At 36.7% G+C, this 19604-nt stretch overlaps 1 protein-coding gene across 5 annotated transcripts; it reads left to right on the top strand.

Moving 5' to 3' along the window:
• Positions 1–102: 102 nt before the first annotated feature.
• On the top strand, positions 103–17667 carry LOC114755273 (carboxypeptidase SOL1). 5 transcript variants are annotated; one of them, XM_028944141.1, is made up of 16 exons: positions 107–121; positions 228–256; positions 531–603; positions 701–799; positions 992–1022; positions 1170–1226; positions 3235–3330; positions 3886–4008; positions 4758–4862; positions 5200–5246; positions 6212–6337; positions 6430–6532; positions 12939–13001; positions 15255–15338; positions 15590–15653; positions 17335–17667. In XM_028944141.1, exons 4-16 carry the CDS (start codon positions 726–728, stop codon positions 17622–17624), a joined length of 1263 nt encoding a protein of 420 aa, XP_028799974.1. In that variant the 5' UTR covers positions 107–121; positions 228–256; positions 531–603; positions 701–725; the 3' UTR covers positions 17625–17667. The 5 variants fall into 5 exon arrangements, 4 of the variants coding, with proteins under 4 accessions (XP_028799972.1, XP_028799974.1, XP_028799970.1 ...); XM_028944139.1 differs by lacking the exon at positions 228–256 and having other exon boundaries at positions 103–121; XR_003741293.1 differs by lacking the exon at positions 107–121 and having other exon boundaries at positions 132–256; positions 15459–15653; positions 17335–17363.
• Positions 17668–19604: the final 1937 nt, after the last annotated feature.

Here is a 19604-nt window from a genome sequence, read left to right as displayed (position 1 = left end):
AAGAACGTTGCGCCTATACCCACGTGCAATTTCCTTGCGTGCGCACGGAAGCGGCAGCGGGTTGCCGGCGATCAACAAAGCGATTCTTTCATAGGACAAAGAAGACGTTAACATACTTCAGGTGCTTGAGCCTGCAATTCATCGTCGTCGTAGATTATGGAGCTACTCTTCTCTCTTCTCCTTCTTTGTTCTACAATTTTATCTCTGTCTCACCATTGTATTGCCAGGGGTGGTTTATGGAGCTCTCTCCATTCAGGTCGTTGTCTCTTCAGTTCCTTGGAATAGTAACCTTTATCTCAGCATCTTCTATATTATTCTTCTTGGTTTCGAGGAAAGTTTTGAATTGATAAAGAATTGTGAACTTGGAGCCCTAAATTTATTAATAAGCACTGAACCGGGGAAATCTGATTCCTTTCTCAAGGAAATCTGATACGATGAATCAGTTCCGCGAGGAAGTAAAGTTATATGTAGAAAATTGGCGCATTTATCTATCTATTTTTTAAACTTTTGTTATATCTTCATATTATAAGGCTTAAACACTAGTGGTGGTGCAAGTCATGCAAGGCATTTGTTTGAAGACCATGAAAGTCAGAGTCAGACAAGGTAATCGCTATGGAACTTTTCTTAAGTAGCTATGACACGGTGGTTGTTTTCCCCTGTTGTGCATTAACTTCAATTCTGTTTCTCCCATCTCCCGAAGTGCTTTTGACTCGTCTCGCGGGTACATGACCAATTCTGACCTTGAGATGGCAATAAAGGATTTGGGACGAAGGTGCAGCAACATTACTAGAATATACAGGTGATTCCTCACATCTGTGCTTTACTGATTATCCATCTCCAAATTACTTTTCTCCGGATGACTTCCACAAGATGTATATTAATAGTAGCTTTCATGAATAAACGGATCTCAATAAGTTTTTTCCCCATGTTATTTTGGCAATGGATAAACTGACTTGTGATTTGTTTCTCTCTTTGAGGGATTTTTTATCAGTATTGGGAAGAGTGTGAATGGAGTCCCCCTGGTAATTTTCTTTTTCCCTTTTCCTCCTGTTCTTTTCATTTTCACCCTTTCATGTGCAATTTATTCGTGACTTAAATATCTTTTAAGATGTGAGTGGCGCTTAAAAATCTTAGTAGTAAGTGATTTTTATCACATTCGTTGCATGTAGTGGGTGATAGAGATTTCTGACAACCCTGGCGAAGAAGAGGCTGAACCTGCATTTAAGGTGAGTGGTTGTACAGCATTAGTGAAGCAGCCATTTCATTGTTTTTGGTTTAATTCATATTAAGACGTATTGACACATAGTTCAAGAAAATCCAACAAGGAGACATAGGGAATTACTATAGTATGGACATGACATGTTGACAGGAAGACATAGAATCTTGGAACAACTTTTCTAATCATTTTAATCTCACCATTCCTTATAGATCTTTGAAAGTGAGGAGAAAATAGAATGATCATATGTAATAGTAATTGTTCGGTGCGATCTATATAGCCAACTCCACCTAGTGAGAAAAGGCTTGTTGTTGTTGTTGACACGTAATCATATCCCATATGTATATTAGGGCAAATATTTTTATAAGTCTCCTATGCCCTATGGCTTCCTTTTTCTTGTTACGGGGAATCAAGATTGTAACATTTTGAAGAAAATTTAACATCTAATTGCAAGACCTTAGTAATGTGCATGCGTAAGTTTTCTGAACCTGGCTGGACTTATGGATAAAGGGTTTAAATTATTTAGGTGAAAGAACTCACACAATTGCATAGAATTAATAAAGTTTTATGGTAGTTGTATGGATACTGCAGTTGTAATGAGCATGTTAGGCCATGGAAACCATTTGCATCCCACTAATCAACCTAGGGGGCAAGATGAATTTTTTCAACCAAGAATGAGTATTTTTTCAAAATATTTCTAATTTGAATGAGCACACTTACGTTGCAAACCTCATAAGTTGCCTTCTTTAAATTAACTCTATAGATGTTCTGTAAGAATTGACAGTACTTGCTGTTTGTATTAGTTGTTCCTATGACGTTTGTTAATTATAGAGCTGGTAGTTTGTCGAATGATCTCCAATTCCAAATGAACCTGCAAATTCTATAGTATAAATCAACAAATCATGTCTTTTTGAAGATGTAACCCTTATAAGATCCACCATCATGTTGAAGTAGTTTTTTTAATAGATTAACTTATATGAAATACTAGTATTTTCTGAAATTCCTTCATACATGAAGGAATCTAACTTGTATGGGGAAGGGAGTACTAGACAGGGAGCTGTCATTTGAATCTTAACTGTTTTAGAGGCTAATTTTGCTGGTTTTCATAATTTAGGACTCTGACATGGTCTTATGATAGAAATATAGTGATAATAAATTACTTATGAATGCCTAATACCCAAGTGGAATGTGGAATAGGAAATTTCCATGAAAGCCAGTTATTGGGACGAGAGAGCTAAACCATGAAAACCTGATGCGAGTATCCCGGTGTGATTTAGGCATCTTGCACTACTTTACTTTCCATCAATTGGATCTCTTTAGAGGGTTGATGTCTAGACAACTACACTTTGTGAAACTTTGCTTATTGATGCTTAACCTTCCACTAGCTAGAACACCTTGGAGGTTGCCTTTTTTAAAATTATCAACAACTTAGCTTTGATACCAATTTATATGCACCCTTGAGGAATGGAGAACCTACTCTAGAAAGCTAGAAGCGGGAAAACCTACCCACTTGGATACTACTTAGAGCATCCCATGCTGTGCAATGTGGGAATTAGGCTTCCTGTATGACCTTACTCTTTGTCAGTGTAGGACGTGTAGTGATACATTATCATGCAAAGGTTACTATAGAAACAACTGTTGAAGTGTGCATCTCCAATTTGCAAGTTGCAACAGCCTCTATTTCACCAGAGGCCTGTCACCTTAGTTTATATTTTGTTGGTTTTTGCATTTTTTTGTAATAGAAATATTTTTATTTCTGAAAAATATTTTATCTTCTTTTTGGCTTATTTATCTTAAGTTGCATTTTTGATGGTACGTTCCACTCATGAGGGCAAGGTAATACACGTAGAAAATTAAGTAGTGTAGATGACTTTACACATACATGGGTCACATAGCTGTAATTTCCATCTCTGAAGTCTGAATGCGTCTGTTTGATGGCATATTTAGACATATTTGTATAGTTTTATGTTATTTTCTGGTTATCTTTTATTTCTATGATTGATTTACTAATAATGCAGTATATTGGAAACGTACATGGAGATGAGCCTGTGGGTCGTGAGCTTCTTATGTTTTTGGCAAATTGGTTATGTGATAACTATCCAAAAGATCCGCTGGTATTTAATGTCCTTATGCCTTTTTCATTGTTTTAAAAATAAAATGTTGGCTGTGATATCGTTGTTTTTTCTATCTTGTTTGCTCTAGTATGTCTACCTTGCACAAATTCTTTCATTTGTTCTTGCAAATTGGTTTTGACTCTCATATTTATCAAGATCTTATATCAAGACAATATCTGATGCATGTAGTTTGGCAGCCAGCAACAATTCCCTTCTGCATTAAGAGATAAGATTGAGTCATGGAATATGATCTTTTTGACTTTTATTGGCAATAGTCTGCTAAAATACTTAGAAAGACTTTCATTCGATTGGTAGTCATCGTTTTGGGAAGAGAAAGGAACATAAGCTACACTATGCTCCTCTATGGGGTGTCATCCATTTGGTTAGAGCATTATGCTTGTGCTTTTAATTTATGTTTCCTACCTTTATATTCTATGGGATAGGCTTGTTATTTTGTTGTCTTTGCTGACTTCACCTACTCTTCTGTGAGAGGGGGTTCTTGAAACTTGTATAATTTCCTGTCTTCTTTAAATGTTTGACACTGAAATGTTTCAGGCAACATTGATTGTGGAGAACATTCACCTTCATATGCTTCCATCTTTGAATCCTGATGGCTTTAGTTTGAGAAGACGTAATAATGCAAATGATATTGATCTCAACAGAGATTTTCCTGACCAGGTAAATTTCATTTTGCTATTTATACCTTTCTTCCCTTTTAAATGATTGTCTCAAGTTCTTTATCAGGATGAGTTTGGGTTTTTATTTTAAAATCATTTCATCCTTTACATGATTCAATTTTATTTCAACCTAGATTTGTCCATATCTAACCTGTGAGTAGTCATCCAAGCTTAAAGGTTAAGAGATTGATTGATGAGAAAGGCGATTGGAAGAAGACCCTATGGGATTGAAGTAATCAATACCCCTTTCAGTAACTACGAGTTTTGGACAACTTAGTTCGTTCAAGTTGAGCATGATGTATTAACATCATGGTAACATAGTGGAAGTTACCCAAGAAAATGGGTTCTTGGAGTGCATTACATTTATTGCTTGAATAATGGCTTCCTAAATATGATGCTAAAACAAACAATCATTTTCTGTTTTTGTTAAAAATCACGTGGTTAATAGAATTTATGGTTAATTTAATGATGGATTATCTGCTGGCTTTTATTATGTTTTCTGGTGAAAATTCTTTCTTATTCTTTTTCTTTTTCAAGTTTCAGTTTAGACTTGTAATGTGAATATCTGTTGCTAGTTAATATTCCGTGATTTTCAATCATTAGGTGGGCAAATTCTATGTAAGAACCGCTATGAATTTTTGAGGGTTAATGGATTGAAATCAATTGCTGGTTTTCCCCTTTGCTATCACTGTATTTTGCATGGGACCTGTTGTTTATTAATTGGAATGTCCTTTTGGCATGAAACTACAGTTCTTTCCCATCAATGAAAATGAAGATGCACGCCAACCTGAAGCAAGAGCCATTATGAATTGGTTGAGAGAAATAAAATTCACAGCATCTGCCACTCTGCATGGGGTAATATATTTTCAGTATGCAAATATTGTTTATCTTAAATTTCTTATTATTTTTGTGCTGTATTGCCATGAACTTTTTGCTTAACATGCTGGGCTACTCCTTTTATCTATTATGTTAAATACTGGCTATCTTCAACTTCAGAAATTCTTGCTTTCTCTCTATCTATCTTCTGCTTTAGAAGAAACTTAATGCACAAATTGGATTATATTTATATGGGCTTGAGTAAATTTTCCCATTGGCTTGATATTGATTCTGACTTGCTGCCGACTTTGTCTTAATGGATGTTGTATTTAGATGCAGTAGACATGAACTGATGAGATTTTTCTTTCAAACTCAGGGTGCACTTGTTGCAAATTACCCTTGGGATGGCACCCAAGATAAAAGGTGGGAAACAATTTTATTTTCCTAAAAGCTTTTTATGATATTTTATTATGCACTTGTTCTGTTTGCTTTGAATTTTATGCATTAGGACACACATACACTTGTGCACATGCACATTACACTTCTGCAAAAAATGCGTATGGATGACTGTGTGCTGATGTGCATAGATATTTGTGAATTTGAGATCAATTAAAATTTTATATTTATAGATTGTGGTTTTAAAGATTTGCTGTTGAATGGAAATGTGTGATGAACTTTCGTTGATTTGTGGTCTGTTTAGTGCACAAAATACAACTGATCTTATTGGTTTAACTGCAAACCAGCATGAGTTAGGGAAGGATTGTTGGTCTATTTAAAAATGGGCTTTTCTGGCCTGTCTAGGTCTATTTTGACAGTGCTACATATTTGTTTGGAAGGCTCCTTAATAGAAAACATGGGGCTAACAGCAAGAGAGCCCTTAAAAACAGTGGGGTCAGAGTTGTCAGACTACTAGGAGGGGCCTTAAAAACAGTAATATCACGTAACAGCTCCAAGATGGATGTGTATTATTGAATATTAAAATCTATAACAAGTCTCATTATTCACAATCCATGAACAGTTTGATTCATTTCTTATATCCCATGCAATGCGTCTGAAAACAAGTCTATTTGAGAAAATATCAAAGACAAGACCAATTTGCTCCTGCCCATAATATAGAGAACAACATAGACAACACACTGCTAGAAATCCTTTCCCTCCTTAGCCTTACTAAAGTCCATGATGTTTGTGAAAAGAAACTCTGAGCTGGGGGTGCATATCCAATAATGTGTAAAATGCCAATAGCCTGCTCAAAATTGGAAGTGGTTGTAGGGCATTGTGAAACAAATGGGGACTCTTTGCAGTATGTGTTTTTGCAGGGATGTTTGATGGGGCTCCTTCTAATCTACCCATCTCATATTGAGTTTTACTTTTTAAACACATAAATACAGGACAAATTATTATGGATGTCCAGATGATGATACATTTCGATTCATGGCAAGCATATATAGTCATTCTCACTACAACATGTCTGCAAGCACAGAATTTCCAGAGGGAATCACAAATGGGGCAGCTTGGTATGGAATCTGAAATAATGCTTGAAATTCATTATTGATTCACTTCATTGTTTTCCTAGTTCATCGATTATTACAGAAGACACTAACTGCAGGTACCCCATATATGGAGGCATGCAAGACTGGAACTATATCCATGCTGGCTGTTTTGAATTGACCTTGGAAGTTAGCGACAACAAATGGCCTAAGGCAGCTGAGGTGAATTCAGACTTTTCCTTTTAGTGCTCTTAAAATTTAAAAGTATATGTGATGGAAATCTGACCTAAATATATTAATATAAGCTGTGATAATATTAAGCAGAAGCAAAATCACTGATTAGCCTTCAATCTCGGTGGGAGAGTTAAATACTAGAACCAGCATACACAGCTTAGCAGCCCACTCACTGTAAAATAGAGCAAAGGAAAACAAGAGACACAATGAAACCTCTCGGGCCTCACCCTGCGTGGCTGGTCTCTTCTCACAGTTTTTCCATACTCCCCACACATACCCGCACTACCAGTATATGTGAGAATTCTTTAGTCTGGTTTCTCCTTTCTATGCCAACTCATCTCTCTTATTTGTCCTGTTGGCTATTCAGTCTCTATTGGGCCTTGGGCCATGCAGATGTGTGCAAATCTGTGTGATTCTTTCTTTTAAATTTCTGTTTATTAGAGAGATCATGATTCCTTTCCTGATATATCTTAGGATTTGATTTAGACTCCTAGAATCTCGGCCTGATCCTAGTATCTTGCCTAATCCCTAAAATCCCGGCCTAATCTCCTCATTCATTGAGGGAATTGTATCTATTTAAGTCTGCCATTCTATTCGAATAAAGTACAACTTCAGAATCATTAGATTCTTCATGGTATCAGAGCAGAGATGATCCGGTTTGGAATGGGCTTCAACAATGATGGCCAAAACAACCCTAGGGTTTCCGTAAACAGCCAATCAAGGCCAATGACAACAGCGACTGGTTCTACCAGCCACCAGAATTCGATCGGATTGATGGCAACAGCAACTGGTTCTACCAGCCACCAAAACCTGATCGAGTCAAGCCCTACATCTATCACAATTCATCGGCTCAACGGTGAAAATTATATGCAATGGTCATCTAGTGTTCGGTTATATATTATGGGCAAAGGCAGATATGGATACTTGATTGGTTCTGTCCAGAAACCAGCCGAAGGTGATGAAAAGTATCCTACTTGGGAAGCTGAAAATTCCATGGTGCAAGCTTGGCTGATAAACTCCATGACAACTGAAATCAGTGCTCACTTCACATTTTTCCAGACTGCAAAAGAGGTCTGGGACGCTGCAAGGGACATGTTCGCTGCACTGAAGAACAAAGCTGCCATTCTAGAAATAGAAAGATTTCTTCATGATTTCAAAAAGGGAAGTCTTTCTATAACCCAGTACTACACTGACCTAGTCATTCAATGGCAACAGCTGGACATGTATGAATCTTATGATTGGAAGTGTACTGGAGATGCAGCTCTCTATGCAAAGATAAAAGAAGAGAAAAGGGTCTTTAAGTTCCTACTCGGATTGGATGACAGCTTTGAAGAAGTCCGAGGAAGAATAATGGGACTTAGCACATTGCCACCTCTAAGGGAAGTATTCTTCACTGTTAGGAATGAAAAAAGCAGAAAAAGACTTACTTCCACCGAATTGAGGAATGAACCAAGTCAACTGAATGCCCTTATGTCAAAAGGGGGTCCCCAAGATGACTCCAGAAAACAGAGCAAATGGTGCGACCATTGCAGAAAAAGAGGCCACACTAGAGAGGTGTGTTGGAAACTACATGGGAAACCTTTGAAAAAAGGGAGACAGGATGGCCGAGGCTTTGTTGGAAAAACTGATAACAAGAAAGAACCAGAATTCAGCAAAGAAGAACTGAATCTAGTCAGAAAATTCCTGGAAAAACATGATGCCCAGGAAACAACCCTTGCTGCAGGTTATGTTGCCCACACAAGTAAAACCATATTAGCACTAAAAGCTGACATACATCATTCAAGACTCTGGATTGTGGATTCAGGTGCAACAGATCATATGACTGGGAACAAAGAACTTTTGACTGAAATAAGACCATGTCCCATAAATATCTATGTTAAAGTGGCTGATGGTAAAGCCTTAAAGGTTGAGGGCCTTGGAATCGCATATATAACCCCAGAAATAATTCTGCATAATGTCTTTTATACCCTGGATTGAAATGCAGTCTACTTTCTGTAATTACTATTACTCAAAATCAGAATTATGATGTTCATTTCACTGCTACTCAATGTGTTTTTCAGGATCTGAAGCGAGGGAAGATGATTGGCACAGCTAAGATCCTAGAAGACCTCTACTGTTTGGAAGTTCAAGAGAATCAACACAAAGGAAATATCATCAAGTCTGTGACACATTCCTCTGTTTTTTCTGCTACTTCAGAAAATAAAGATGCTTTGTTATGGCATTATAGACTAGGGCATCCTCATTTTCATTATTTGTCCAAGTTATTTCCTCAATTTTCAAACAAGAATGATTTATCTTTCATGTGTGAAGTCTGTCAGCTCTCAAAACAAACCAAAGCAACTTATAAACCTCACTCACATCAATGCACAAAGCCTTTTAATCTTATTCACAGTGACATATGGGGGCCATCTCGCCTACCTTCTCTCACTCATGCTAAATGGTTTGTTACATTCATTGATGATCACACACGACTTACCTGGGTATTCCTAATGAAAGAAAAATCTGACCTACCTGCTACTTTCATCAAATTTCACAAAATGATCCTAACTCAGTTTCAAACCCAAATTCTTACCCTGAGAAGTGATAATGGACGAGAGTACATGTGCCAAACCCTACAAAAATACCTTCAGGAACATGGGATTATTCATCAAACTAGCTGTGTTGACACCCCACAACAGAATGGGACTGCTGAACGCAAGAACCGTCACTTATTAGAGGTTACCAGATCTCTTATGTTTACACATAATGTCCCTAAACAGTATTGGGGAGAAGCTCTCCTTACTGCCGTTCACTTGATCAACCGACTCCCATCCAAAACCCTTGATTTCCAAACGCCAGTAAACCTTCTCACCAAAACCTATCCCTCTAACTCCCTTACCCGTGACCTTCCCCTGCGAGTTTTTGGATGTGTAGCATATATTTATCACAACCATGGCAGTAAACTTGACCCAAGAGCCCTAAAGTGCATCTTTTTAGGCTATTCTTCTACCCAACAGGGGTATAAATGCTACTCTCCATCCCTACGTAAGTTCTTTGTCACTATGGATGTTCAATTTGATGAGACCCAAGCCTACTATCCAAAATCTCCCATTCAGGGGGAGAATTTCAGAGAATGGGAGCTTTTACACCCACAACACACCCAACCTACCATACCTACCAGTGCTGCCACACTAGAAACAGACACTTCCACACCAGAACCAGAAGTTTCTACACCTGACACACCCACAACAGAACCTGGAATGCCCCTAACAGCACCTCCTACACCTGTACCTGATCCTCAACAGCATTTTGTACCAGACTTTAACACTAGTTCTGATCCACCTGAAACCAACCTGAATACACTTAACCCTAGCATGATGCCTAACAATGCAGTACAGGACAGTGATGATGACCAAACAGATGCAGATTCTGATAAGGAGCATGAGGCAAACAGTAGAGGTTCTTCGGGTTCTGGGCAAAGCCAAGAATCAACCCAACCTGAGGATCTTGGATGGCCCATTGCACTTAGAAAAGGGGTAAGGAAGTGTACTCAACACCCTATCAGCCATTTTGTATCCTATGATAAGCTATCACCATGCATGAGGACTTTTGTTACTAGCATTGACAGGGACCAAATTCCCAGAACTTTTGATGAAGCTGCCAAGGATCCTAAGTGGAAGGCAGCTATAGATGAGGAGCTGCAAGCACTTGATAAAAATCAGACTTGGAAGATTGTCAGCCTCCCACATGGAAAGAAGGCAGTGGGGTGCAAATGGGTCTTCACTATTAAATATAATCCAGATGGGTCTATAAGCAAGTTTAAAGCTCGACTAGTGGCTAAAGGTTTTTCTCAAACAGAAGGGATTGATTATCAAGAAACATTTGCACCAGTGGCGAAACTAAACACTATAAGGATACTGTTGTCCTTAGCAGCCAACCTTGATTGGCCCCTTCACCAACTTGATGTTAAGAATGCTTTTCTAAATGGGGATCTCGAGGAAGAAGTGTATATGAGAATTCCTGAGGGACTAGCAGAACATGGAAATCTGAAAGCTGCATGCAGACTGTATAAATCCCTTTATGGTCTCAAACAGTCTCCAAGGGCATGGTTCGAAAAATTCACGAAGGTAGTGAAGAAATCTGGTTATATGCAGTGCCAATCAGATCATACATTATTTGTCCGACATTCAGAAAGAAAGGTGTCTATCCTAATTGTGTACGTAGATGACATTGTTATAACCGGAAATGACAGCAACGAAATAGCAAGATTAAAGAAGATTTTGGCAGCAGAATTTGAGGTGAAAGACTTGGGGAGTCTAAGGTATTTTCTTGGAATGGAGATTGCCAGATCAAACAAAGGGATCTCAATGTCACAAAGAAAGTACACGCTAGACCTACTTAAAGAAACTGGCATGTTGGGAGCTAAACCATCATCAACACCTATGGATCCCTCGGTCAACCTCGAATACAAAACAGATGGTGTACCAGTTGATGCAGAAAGGTACAAACGATTGGTAGGAAAACTTATCTACCTATCACATACAAGACCAGATATTAGCTATGCAGTGGGAGTGGTTAGTCAATTCTCTTCACAACCACAAGAACAACACATGGAAGCAATATATACTATCCTTAGATACTTGAAAATGACACCTGGAAGAGGGGTTTTCTTCAAAAAGGGAGAGTCAAAAGACATAATAGTATATACAGATGCAGACCATGGAAGATCTCTTGTTGATAGAAGGTCAACAGGGGGGTACTTTACATTTGTTTGGGGTAATTTGGTAACTTGGAGGAGCAAAAAGCAAACTGTGGTTTCTAGAAGCAGTGCAGAAGCTGAGTTAAGGGCACTAGCTAATGGTGTTTGTGAAGGAATATGGATCATACGTGTCCTAAAAGAAATCAGAATCAGTGTTAATATCCCAATTAAGTTATGGTGTGATAGCATGTCAGCACTACAAATGGTTCATAACCCTGTGCACCACGATAGAACAAAACAAAGCATGTTGACATTGATCGGCATTTTATAAAGGAGAAGATTGAATCAAAAATCATTGACCTATCTCATATAAATTCTGGGTCACAAGTTGCTGATGTCCTTACAAAGCCACTAGATCGAGGCAAGTTCGAAAAATTTAGAGACAAGCTGGGAATGTTTGATATCTACATTCCAGCTTGAGGGGGAGTGTTGGCTATTCAGTCTCTATTGGGCCTTGGGCCATGCAGATGTGTGCAAATCTGTGTGATTCTTTCTTTTAAATTTCTGTTTATTAGAGAGATCATGATTCCTTTCCTGATATATCTTAGGATTTGATTTAGACTCCTAGAATCTCGGCCTGATCCTAGTATCTTGCCTAATCCCTAAAATCCCGGCCTAATCTCCTCATTCATTGAGGGAATTGTATCTATTTAAGTCTGCCATTCTATTCGAATAAAGTACAACTTCAGAATCATTAGATTCTTCATGTCCTTTTCTTTCTACAATAATATTGGGCTAACGTCTCAGGCCCAATATTCCCCTAGATCCATCCATAGGCTAATATAAAAAAAATGTACCTATGTCAGCGAAAGTGAGGACCCTTCCATGGGCTAAACATAGTTCATAAAACATGCTGAGCTGTTGGTACATCTCCAACTAATGCTATCATTTACTATTTGCAAAACCCCTTTGGAAATCTAAAACTTCATTTAAGTTCAATTTATGGAATTATTACATCTGAAGAAATTGTTACTTAATATGAATAACACTTACGATAGTTTTATAGTGTAATGCTTTTCTCTTCTGGTGCCACCCCTGTATTTTCTTGTCACTTTGATATCCATTGAGCTGCTATGGGATTGGATGGTTTTTGAAGAATTTTACTATGAAATTTCTTCAAAAAAGAAGCTTTAATATAAAGAGGAAGTAGGCTAGTAGCCTCAAAAAATTAGCCAAAAAATCATTTGCATCTAGGAAGTATTGATAAGAGATTGGCCGAAAAAAAGGACTTACTGATATGAATACATGTATCATGTAGGACACAATATGATATTTGTGATACGACAACAATTTTTAAAGTTTTAGGATGTGTGCATGTTCACTTAATTTAAAAAAAAAAAAAAGGGATGTGTGTATGTGTGTATGTATTCAACAATTAGGACAAAAATGAACAACATAAAAAAAGATGAGTTTTAAGCAAGTATTTCAAACTTAAAATAGATGTCAATAACAAGTTATCAATAAAAGCATAACACAAACTAAAACTGCAATTTTCAATTCAAACTAAATTTCGATCATCATCTTCATTTATATTATTTCATTTTCATGCTTCCTCTTGGCCAGAAGTAAAGTGACTTGAGATACTGGGGCAAATAATCTACATGTTATTGGTGATTTTTTGTAGGAGTTATTACCTTTTTGTTGTTTAATTTTCAGCTTCCTGTTATCTGGAAGTACAACAAAATGAGCATGCTTAATCTTGTTGCAAGTCTTGTGAAGGTAAGCTATTTCTGTTGATACCTCTTTACCCCAAAACATAGAAATTAATATTCTAGTTCCATGTCATTTTCATTTGCTTTTATTTAGAATCTTAAAGAAGACCCTTGAATAGTTCCTGAAAATTAATTTTTGATCTTTTATTATCGATCATTATAATCCATTCCATTAAAGAGAACTCACCTTTGTGCTCAGGGAAGATCCAGAATGATAACATGTAAATGTGCAAACCAAGAAACAGAAAAACAGAAAATTGCAATATGAAATTGAACCATGTAAAACTTCCAAGAACCATCCCTGAGCAGCAAAGGACTTAGTGCATGGAGTGTGATGTATCATTTGTGATTAACATGTATAAGGTAGTTAAGGTTGTTATGTAGTCACAAGGTAGTTGACTTTCTATCAGAAGCTATGTTTTTGTGAGTAATATTCAGTGCACTATTGAGCTATCTCTTTCATTCTCTCTCTGCCTTTCTCTTCCCTCTTCCTTCTTCCCTTCTCTCTCTTCTCACCTCTTTCTCTCTACCACTATCCGTCAGAATGAAACAATAATTGCAGGACGATTCTCCTCAAAGGAACTAAAAATCTCATCTTATAGTTAGAAATATGGCTATCGTGTTTGAGCATCCACTCCAAACACAAGGAAATTTGCAGCAAAGCCAATTACACCTAGCTTAGTACATATTCTGAGAAATTTTCCCAGAATAAGATTCAATATTTCAATTCATTTATCAAAAAACAGAGTACGGAAGCCTTTTAGGATACTTTTATTCACAGGTTGACTATTCTGCCCTAAATCACGTAACTAATCAAGTGAAAGAATTCCTAATTTTGATTCCAATGTAAGCAGCCAAACTCTTTAGTAGAGTAAACCAGAGCTGAGAAAAATTTGAAAAAATAAACAAAAGAATAACAATGTAACATGGGCCTATGGCTCTGCCCATTCCAATATGGAAATACAACAAGAAATCTTATGAAATAAGGTCAGCTGCATTTTCATCACAAAAAAAAAAAGGGTCAGCGGCATGCGTTGCATGATGACATTATACTTTGGTCACAATCAACTCTTTAGATATACCACATACCATCGACCAATGGATATGCCATTCCAACATATTCCATACCAATAGGAAATCCCAAAGATCATTTCAGTTTAGGCATGTTTGATGAAGAGTGCAAAGGTAAACATCAGTTTCTGTGAATCCCTTGACATGCCTCAATGCAGTAACTATTGGTGTATTGTTTTTTTTGAGAAAATGACAGTTAGGTCCCAAAAATTTTACTTAGTTACAGTCAGGTCCCAAAAAATCCTGCTGAAAGGTAAATTACGAATATCAATTCAAACAATTGCTCATATGGGAGTTTCAGTTTTAAATCACTGGGAGTCACTTACGAGACTTAAATGACTTGTTTGCAACTGAAATTCCCATATTTGCAATTGTTTGAATTGGTATTTCAACGCATTTTTCAAAAATATTGTGAGACTCAATTGTAATGATCTTTTGGGGCCCAAGTCATTCCCCCTTGCTTCATGGACGATATCATCATGACTGACAAGCCTCTTTTGATGAGATAAGTGAGATCAACCACAATAAAATCAGTAAAACCAAGGGATTATGCAATTAAGAGATCAGAAACTTTAGAAGGGACTTGAGTACACCAAAGTACTTTCCAAGTAATTGTTCCTGAATGTGTGCTAATTACTTAATAGCCTTTAACAACGCTTGTGTTTGCTTCCAACTTATCACTCTTTCCCCTTCAGTTTGCACAGATGTAAAAGAAAGCTTGTGAAATAATCTGGTTGGAAATAAGCCAAAGTATGCTCACGTTTGAAACCATATTGGGCTACAAGTTGGAAATGGAGAATATTTCAGTCTTTTTATTGTGCCGTAGATCTTTTAGGGTCCCTTTATCTAGAAGTTGAAGGAAAAATGTAAAAGTTCATTTATAGTTATGATGCACCTCTTCGTATTAGAATCCCTTGGATTGGAACCAGGAAAAGCTCGGATATTAGAAACAATGTTTAGAAAAATGTAATACAGGGAATTGGATTTTTGATAACTTGTTCAAAGATCCTCGAGTACTACTTTAAAGAATCACACATTCGATTAGTTTAAACCATTAGGTGAGGGCCGGACATAGCGTCAAATAATTTCTTGATTTGTTGATAGTTGGATAATCTTGTAATTTGTATACTTTATATGCTGTTGGTCTCAGACGATTCATTTAATTAGTTAATTATCTTCTGCTCTGTAGACAGGGGTGCATGGAAGAATTTTTTCTTCAGTTGATGGAAGGCCATTGCCCGGGTCTGTAACAATCAAGGGAATCAATTACACAGTATGTTTGAACTTTTGGTTAATTGTTTTTTAAACTCATGGATGCTTGTTTTCCCTTGAAGTTATGACAGTCAGCCTCATGTTTGGAAGTGCATTTCTTGCACATATTTGTTTTGATTAGCTTATGGTCCAGACGTCCTCTGCTTGGATAAACACTTGCAAGATACTATCTCCGTATTTCACATTTTCACGTGACTTCACAGACCTTGCTTGATTTAATATGTTTCGGGTCTGCTGATTCGTAACTAACAGGTCAGAGCTGGAAAACGTTTTGGCAACTACCATCGGTTACTTGTTCCTAGAGAAAGATATGAAGGTATTTTGTTGAATTTTGAAATATTTTGGTTAAAATGATGCTTGACAAAATATTTATTGACATTCCTGAGATATGATGTATTTTAGTGTGATTGAAGCTGTCTAGGTGGGGTCAGAAGTTGTTTGAATCAAATTTCAATTTATTGGTAGGGTCTACTATGGAAGTTAAACAATAAGACAATTGGCTGTTCGTTTGGCTGAATATTATATTGAATACAATATAATAAATTAATATTTTAGGGTGTAGCCTTGAACTTATTCTCTTACAGCGAACTAAACTGCAAATGAGAAATAAATCTTATTTATGTCAATTCAGAATGCATGATTCGCAAGAAAGAAAATGATTATATTTCTGGATGGAGGCTAGAAATAGTCAAATTTCAATTATACAGTGTTCAGAAATAGGGAAGTGAAATGGTTGAGAGAATTAGAAGAATGCAATTGTGTTTGTTAAAAAAGCTCTTCCGCATAAGATGATCCTGAACGTCTACTTATGCCAGCGCTTTAATGATTGAATTGACATTTATGCCCTTATATCTGGGGGCACTAAAATAAGTACCCTGCTTGGGTCATGAAGAAAAAAGTCTAAACTAATTTCTTAGTCCAAGACTTGTCTCAACATTCGTATAGTTGTACTCCTTGGTGCATAGAATGTTTGTATTTTTTGCCATTTCAGAGGGCTTCTTTTTGTTCTATTTATGGGATTATGTAATTAATAGTGTTTACATTATATTAATTTTATTCGTCTTATTAATTGAAGTCCTGCTCTGCCATTCTAACTGCATCCTGTTATCTCCTTTGGTAATCTTCTAGTAAGCAAGCAATAATATATGAAGGGATTTAGGAAATTCAGTAGGTTTAAACAAATAAACAGACGGTGCATGGACCAATCCAGGCCAAGCTAAGGCTGGACCTGAAAATTGATTTGATCGCAATGCAAGGCACATTGTTAGTCTGAACTAGACTCATTTTATCCCAGAGAGAATTGGGATGTGTTGGGATTGGGTCTCACATATTGAGCGTAGGCTAATTATTAGTAAAGACAAACTTCGACAGCTTCCTTGGGTATGGAGTGGAAAACCAACATTCTACCAGCTTTATTATTGTGAGGTATGAGGGTGGAAAGCCAGTACGCCAACTTTGCTGGTGTAACTTTGGGAATGGAGAATGGAAAACGTTAAAACAGCAAAACATTGATAGAGATGTTCCAAGCTTTGACAGGGATGCGTTGAAGTGGGTGAACGACAGTGGGGGATCAACAAAACAACAATGAGGGATAGAAAAACAACCATGGACACCGACAAAGGGGGTGAGAGGCTAATGATGGTAGGGCCACAAAGGAAAATGTCAAAGGGGTTTTGCCCTTGGTCTAGTGAGCTAATGGGTCAGTCTTAAATTGTGTCGGGTTAATTGACCTGTAACTTCGACTAACACAAACCAATTACCAAACTGTCAACTGTTTTTCTTTTAATCTCTTTCACGTTCAATAAGAGAATGAGAGACATTTATTTCATATGAAATTGAGGGCTAAGGGAAGATAAATTACACGGGGCTCAGTTTAGGTGTTGTATTCATGCATAATGTCTATTTTTCATCAAATATTTGGGCAACTATATTCCATTCTATTCTGGGAGAATTTCATTCGAGTTTACTGCTTTCTAATTTCTCGATCTTAACTGCAGTTATGGCCTCCATGCCTGGCTACAAATCAAAGAATACATCTATTTGGTTAGATGAAGGACCTGCGACAGTGGATTTTATTCTTGATCCAGAAGTTGCAGTCAAAGGGGCTGTTTTACAAAACATATACGATTGCAACTGCAGCAATAAATGCAAACTTGATTTTGTTGAGTTCCTTTGGGGTGCTCACTTGGAAGTCTATCTTGTGTTGATCCTTATTTTAGGATTTCTTTGTTTTGTTCAAAGAAGAATTAGAGGCAACTCAATGGGAAGCAAACGAATTGCTGTTTGATTGGAGGCTATAGATGATTCATTTGTACCAATTTCTCTGTATACTAAGAGGCGCGAAGAAATGAAGCTGCCTTATCATATAAAGTGTCTGACACGTAATGTTAGTTAAAACTACTGCATTCCTTAGTGTAAGAATGATTCTTTTGTAATTGAATCCAAATAAGCAATTTGCCATCTCCAATTTGTTCCAAAATACTAGACTTCATTACAGACTCTTGGCTAGTTTATTTTCCCATTATTATGAGATAAATCTTTAGATGAGAATCCTTTGATTCTAGTTGTACATTTAAGTTAATTTGGAGAGCCATAGAAGAAAGAGGAGGATATAGAGGCAGGGAAGAACCAATCAATCTCTCTTCTTTTCCATCTTCTTTGCGTTGGTGTTGATACTTCTGTAATAATGTCCAAAACATTTTAGGGACACCATGACATGAGCAAGTTTTCGTAGGAAATTTATCTTTTTATTTTTTATTTTATTTTCAAGTTACGTTGAATTTTTAACTTATATTTACATTTCACCCCATCCCACTAACCAGCTCGGAGAGATATTTTAGTATTACTGAGGACTGTAGTAATGTAGCCTTTAAGTTATATATTGACTTCAGCTCTGGTACCTCTTAAAATAATTGTTTTACAAGGTAAAGTTCATTTTGTAACCTTACAGGGCAAAAGTGCTTTTTAAGCTTATCCAAACGAATAATAATAATAGACCAGTTGATGTGTCTATGGGTCAGGCTAATTGATGGGGAAGTAATAGACCTATTAGGCCATGGGGTCCAAAGTCGTGAGGCAAGATCAAACAGTAACAGATTTCATGTCCGTATGAATGCACGAAACACCAACTTCTAAGACTTGACAATGTTCGAATCAAACTCGGTTAAATAGTCATGTAAAAAGAATAACCTACTTCATGTCATGTTAATTATACTAGCCTGTAAACTTGTAATGTACGGGGCCAACACTAGGATAAGATTGAACTAGTGCTAAGACTAACCGGGCATTGAAAGAGTTGGAAGAAGACAAGGCATATGAAGAGCAGCATTAAAGAGTTGAGCAGAAGCAGCACCAAATAATATGGATCTTCACTCTACCACTGCCTTTCCAACAATTTCACCATTTTTGAGAACGTGATTCTCATAAAATTTAGTACATATCTTCTTTTCTTTTCGCATAAGGCACCCGATATCCAAGGCCTGTACATGTCTTCTTTAACTGTACAATCTATGCGTAATTTGAAAAGATAGAGATAATGGTGGCTAGAGGTGAGACTCATCATTGTATCTAATCCCTCGGACTCCTATTTTAAGCAGCCTATAACAACTTTATATAAATTAATGAAGTTCGTTAAAATTAGTTATTTTGTAAGCCATTAGTTTAAGAAATTTGGTTAATTAGTTAAGGATGTTGGGTGGAAAAAAATTAATATTGAACAAAACATGTTATATTATGAAGCATGCTGGAGATGATTCTTATAATAACCGGTTGGAGTATTATTTTTTATGGTTAGAAATTTACCTTAGACCCTAACTAATAAATTTTAAAGTAGGGACCATATTGATATACTACTTCTGGTCCTTAATATAAGACCTCGTTTGATTTTTATTTTCGTCCTAATTATAAGGCTTCAATCCATTTTGTCTCATATTTATGCATTTTTTTCCAAGGTAGTTTCTCTAATAATGGTAGTTCTAGCCAATAAACTTGATTAGTAAGGATATTTTAGGAAAGACAACATATATTTATTACAAATAACTAATTTAACTTATTTCTTAATCTCCTCAAATTAGTCAACTAGCTTTTATAATTAGGACTGGAGGTAGTATAATTCTCCTAGCATCAATTTTTTTTTTTTGGTACACCAGATTTAAATTGAGACCTTACTCAGGAATAAGCATTGAACCACATAACCTGCTTTTTATTATAGGTTACTTGAGTGATTTAGAAAGTGTTATTCATACGTTGATCACTTATATGTCTACAT

Source organism: Neltuma alba, unplaced genomic scaffold (genome assembly GCF_004799145.2).
Source record: "Neltuma alba isolate B1F8T4 unplaced genomic scaffold, ASM479914v2 tig00010245_pilon, whole genome shotgun sequence".
Classification (NCBI taxonomy): domain Eukaryota; kingdom Viridiplantae; phylum Streptophyta; class Magnoliopsida; order Fabales; family Fabaceae; genus Neltuma; species Neltuma alba.
This window is presented reverse-complemented; position numbering and strand designations above follow the sequence as displayed.

Bases quoted from the DNA above. Each gene is read 5' to 3' on its own strand.
- LOC114755273 (XM_028944137.1), top strand. From the start codon at position 157: ATGGAGCTACTCTTCTCTCTTCTCCTTCTTTGTTCTACAATTTTATCT. The intron at 1,023-1,169 runs GTAATTTTCTTT...CGTTGCATGTAG, and splicing joins GTGTGAATGGAGTCCCCCTG to TGGGTGATAGAGATTTCTGA. The intron at 15,654-17,334 runs GTATTTTGTTGA...TCTTAACTGCAG, and splicing joins TCCTAGAGAAAGATATGAAG to TTATGGCCTCCATGCCTGGC.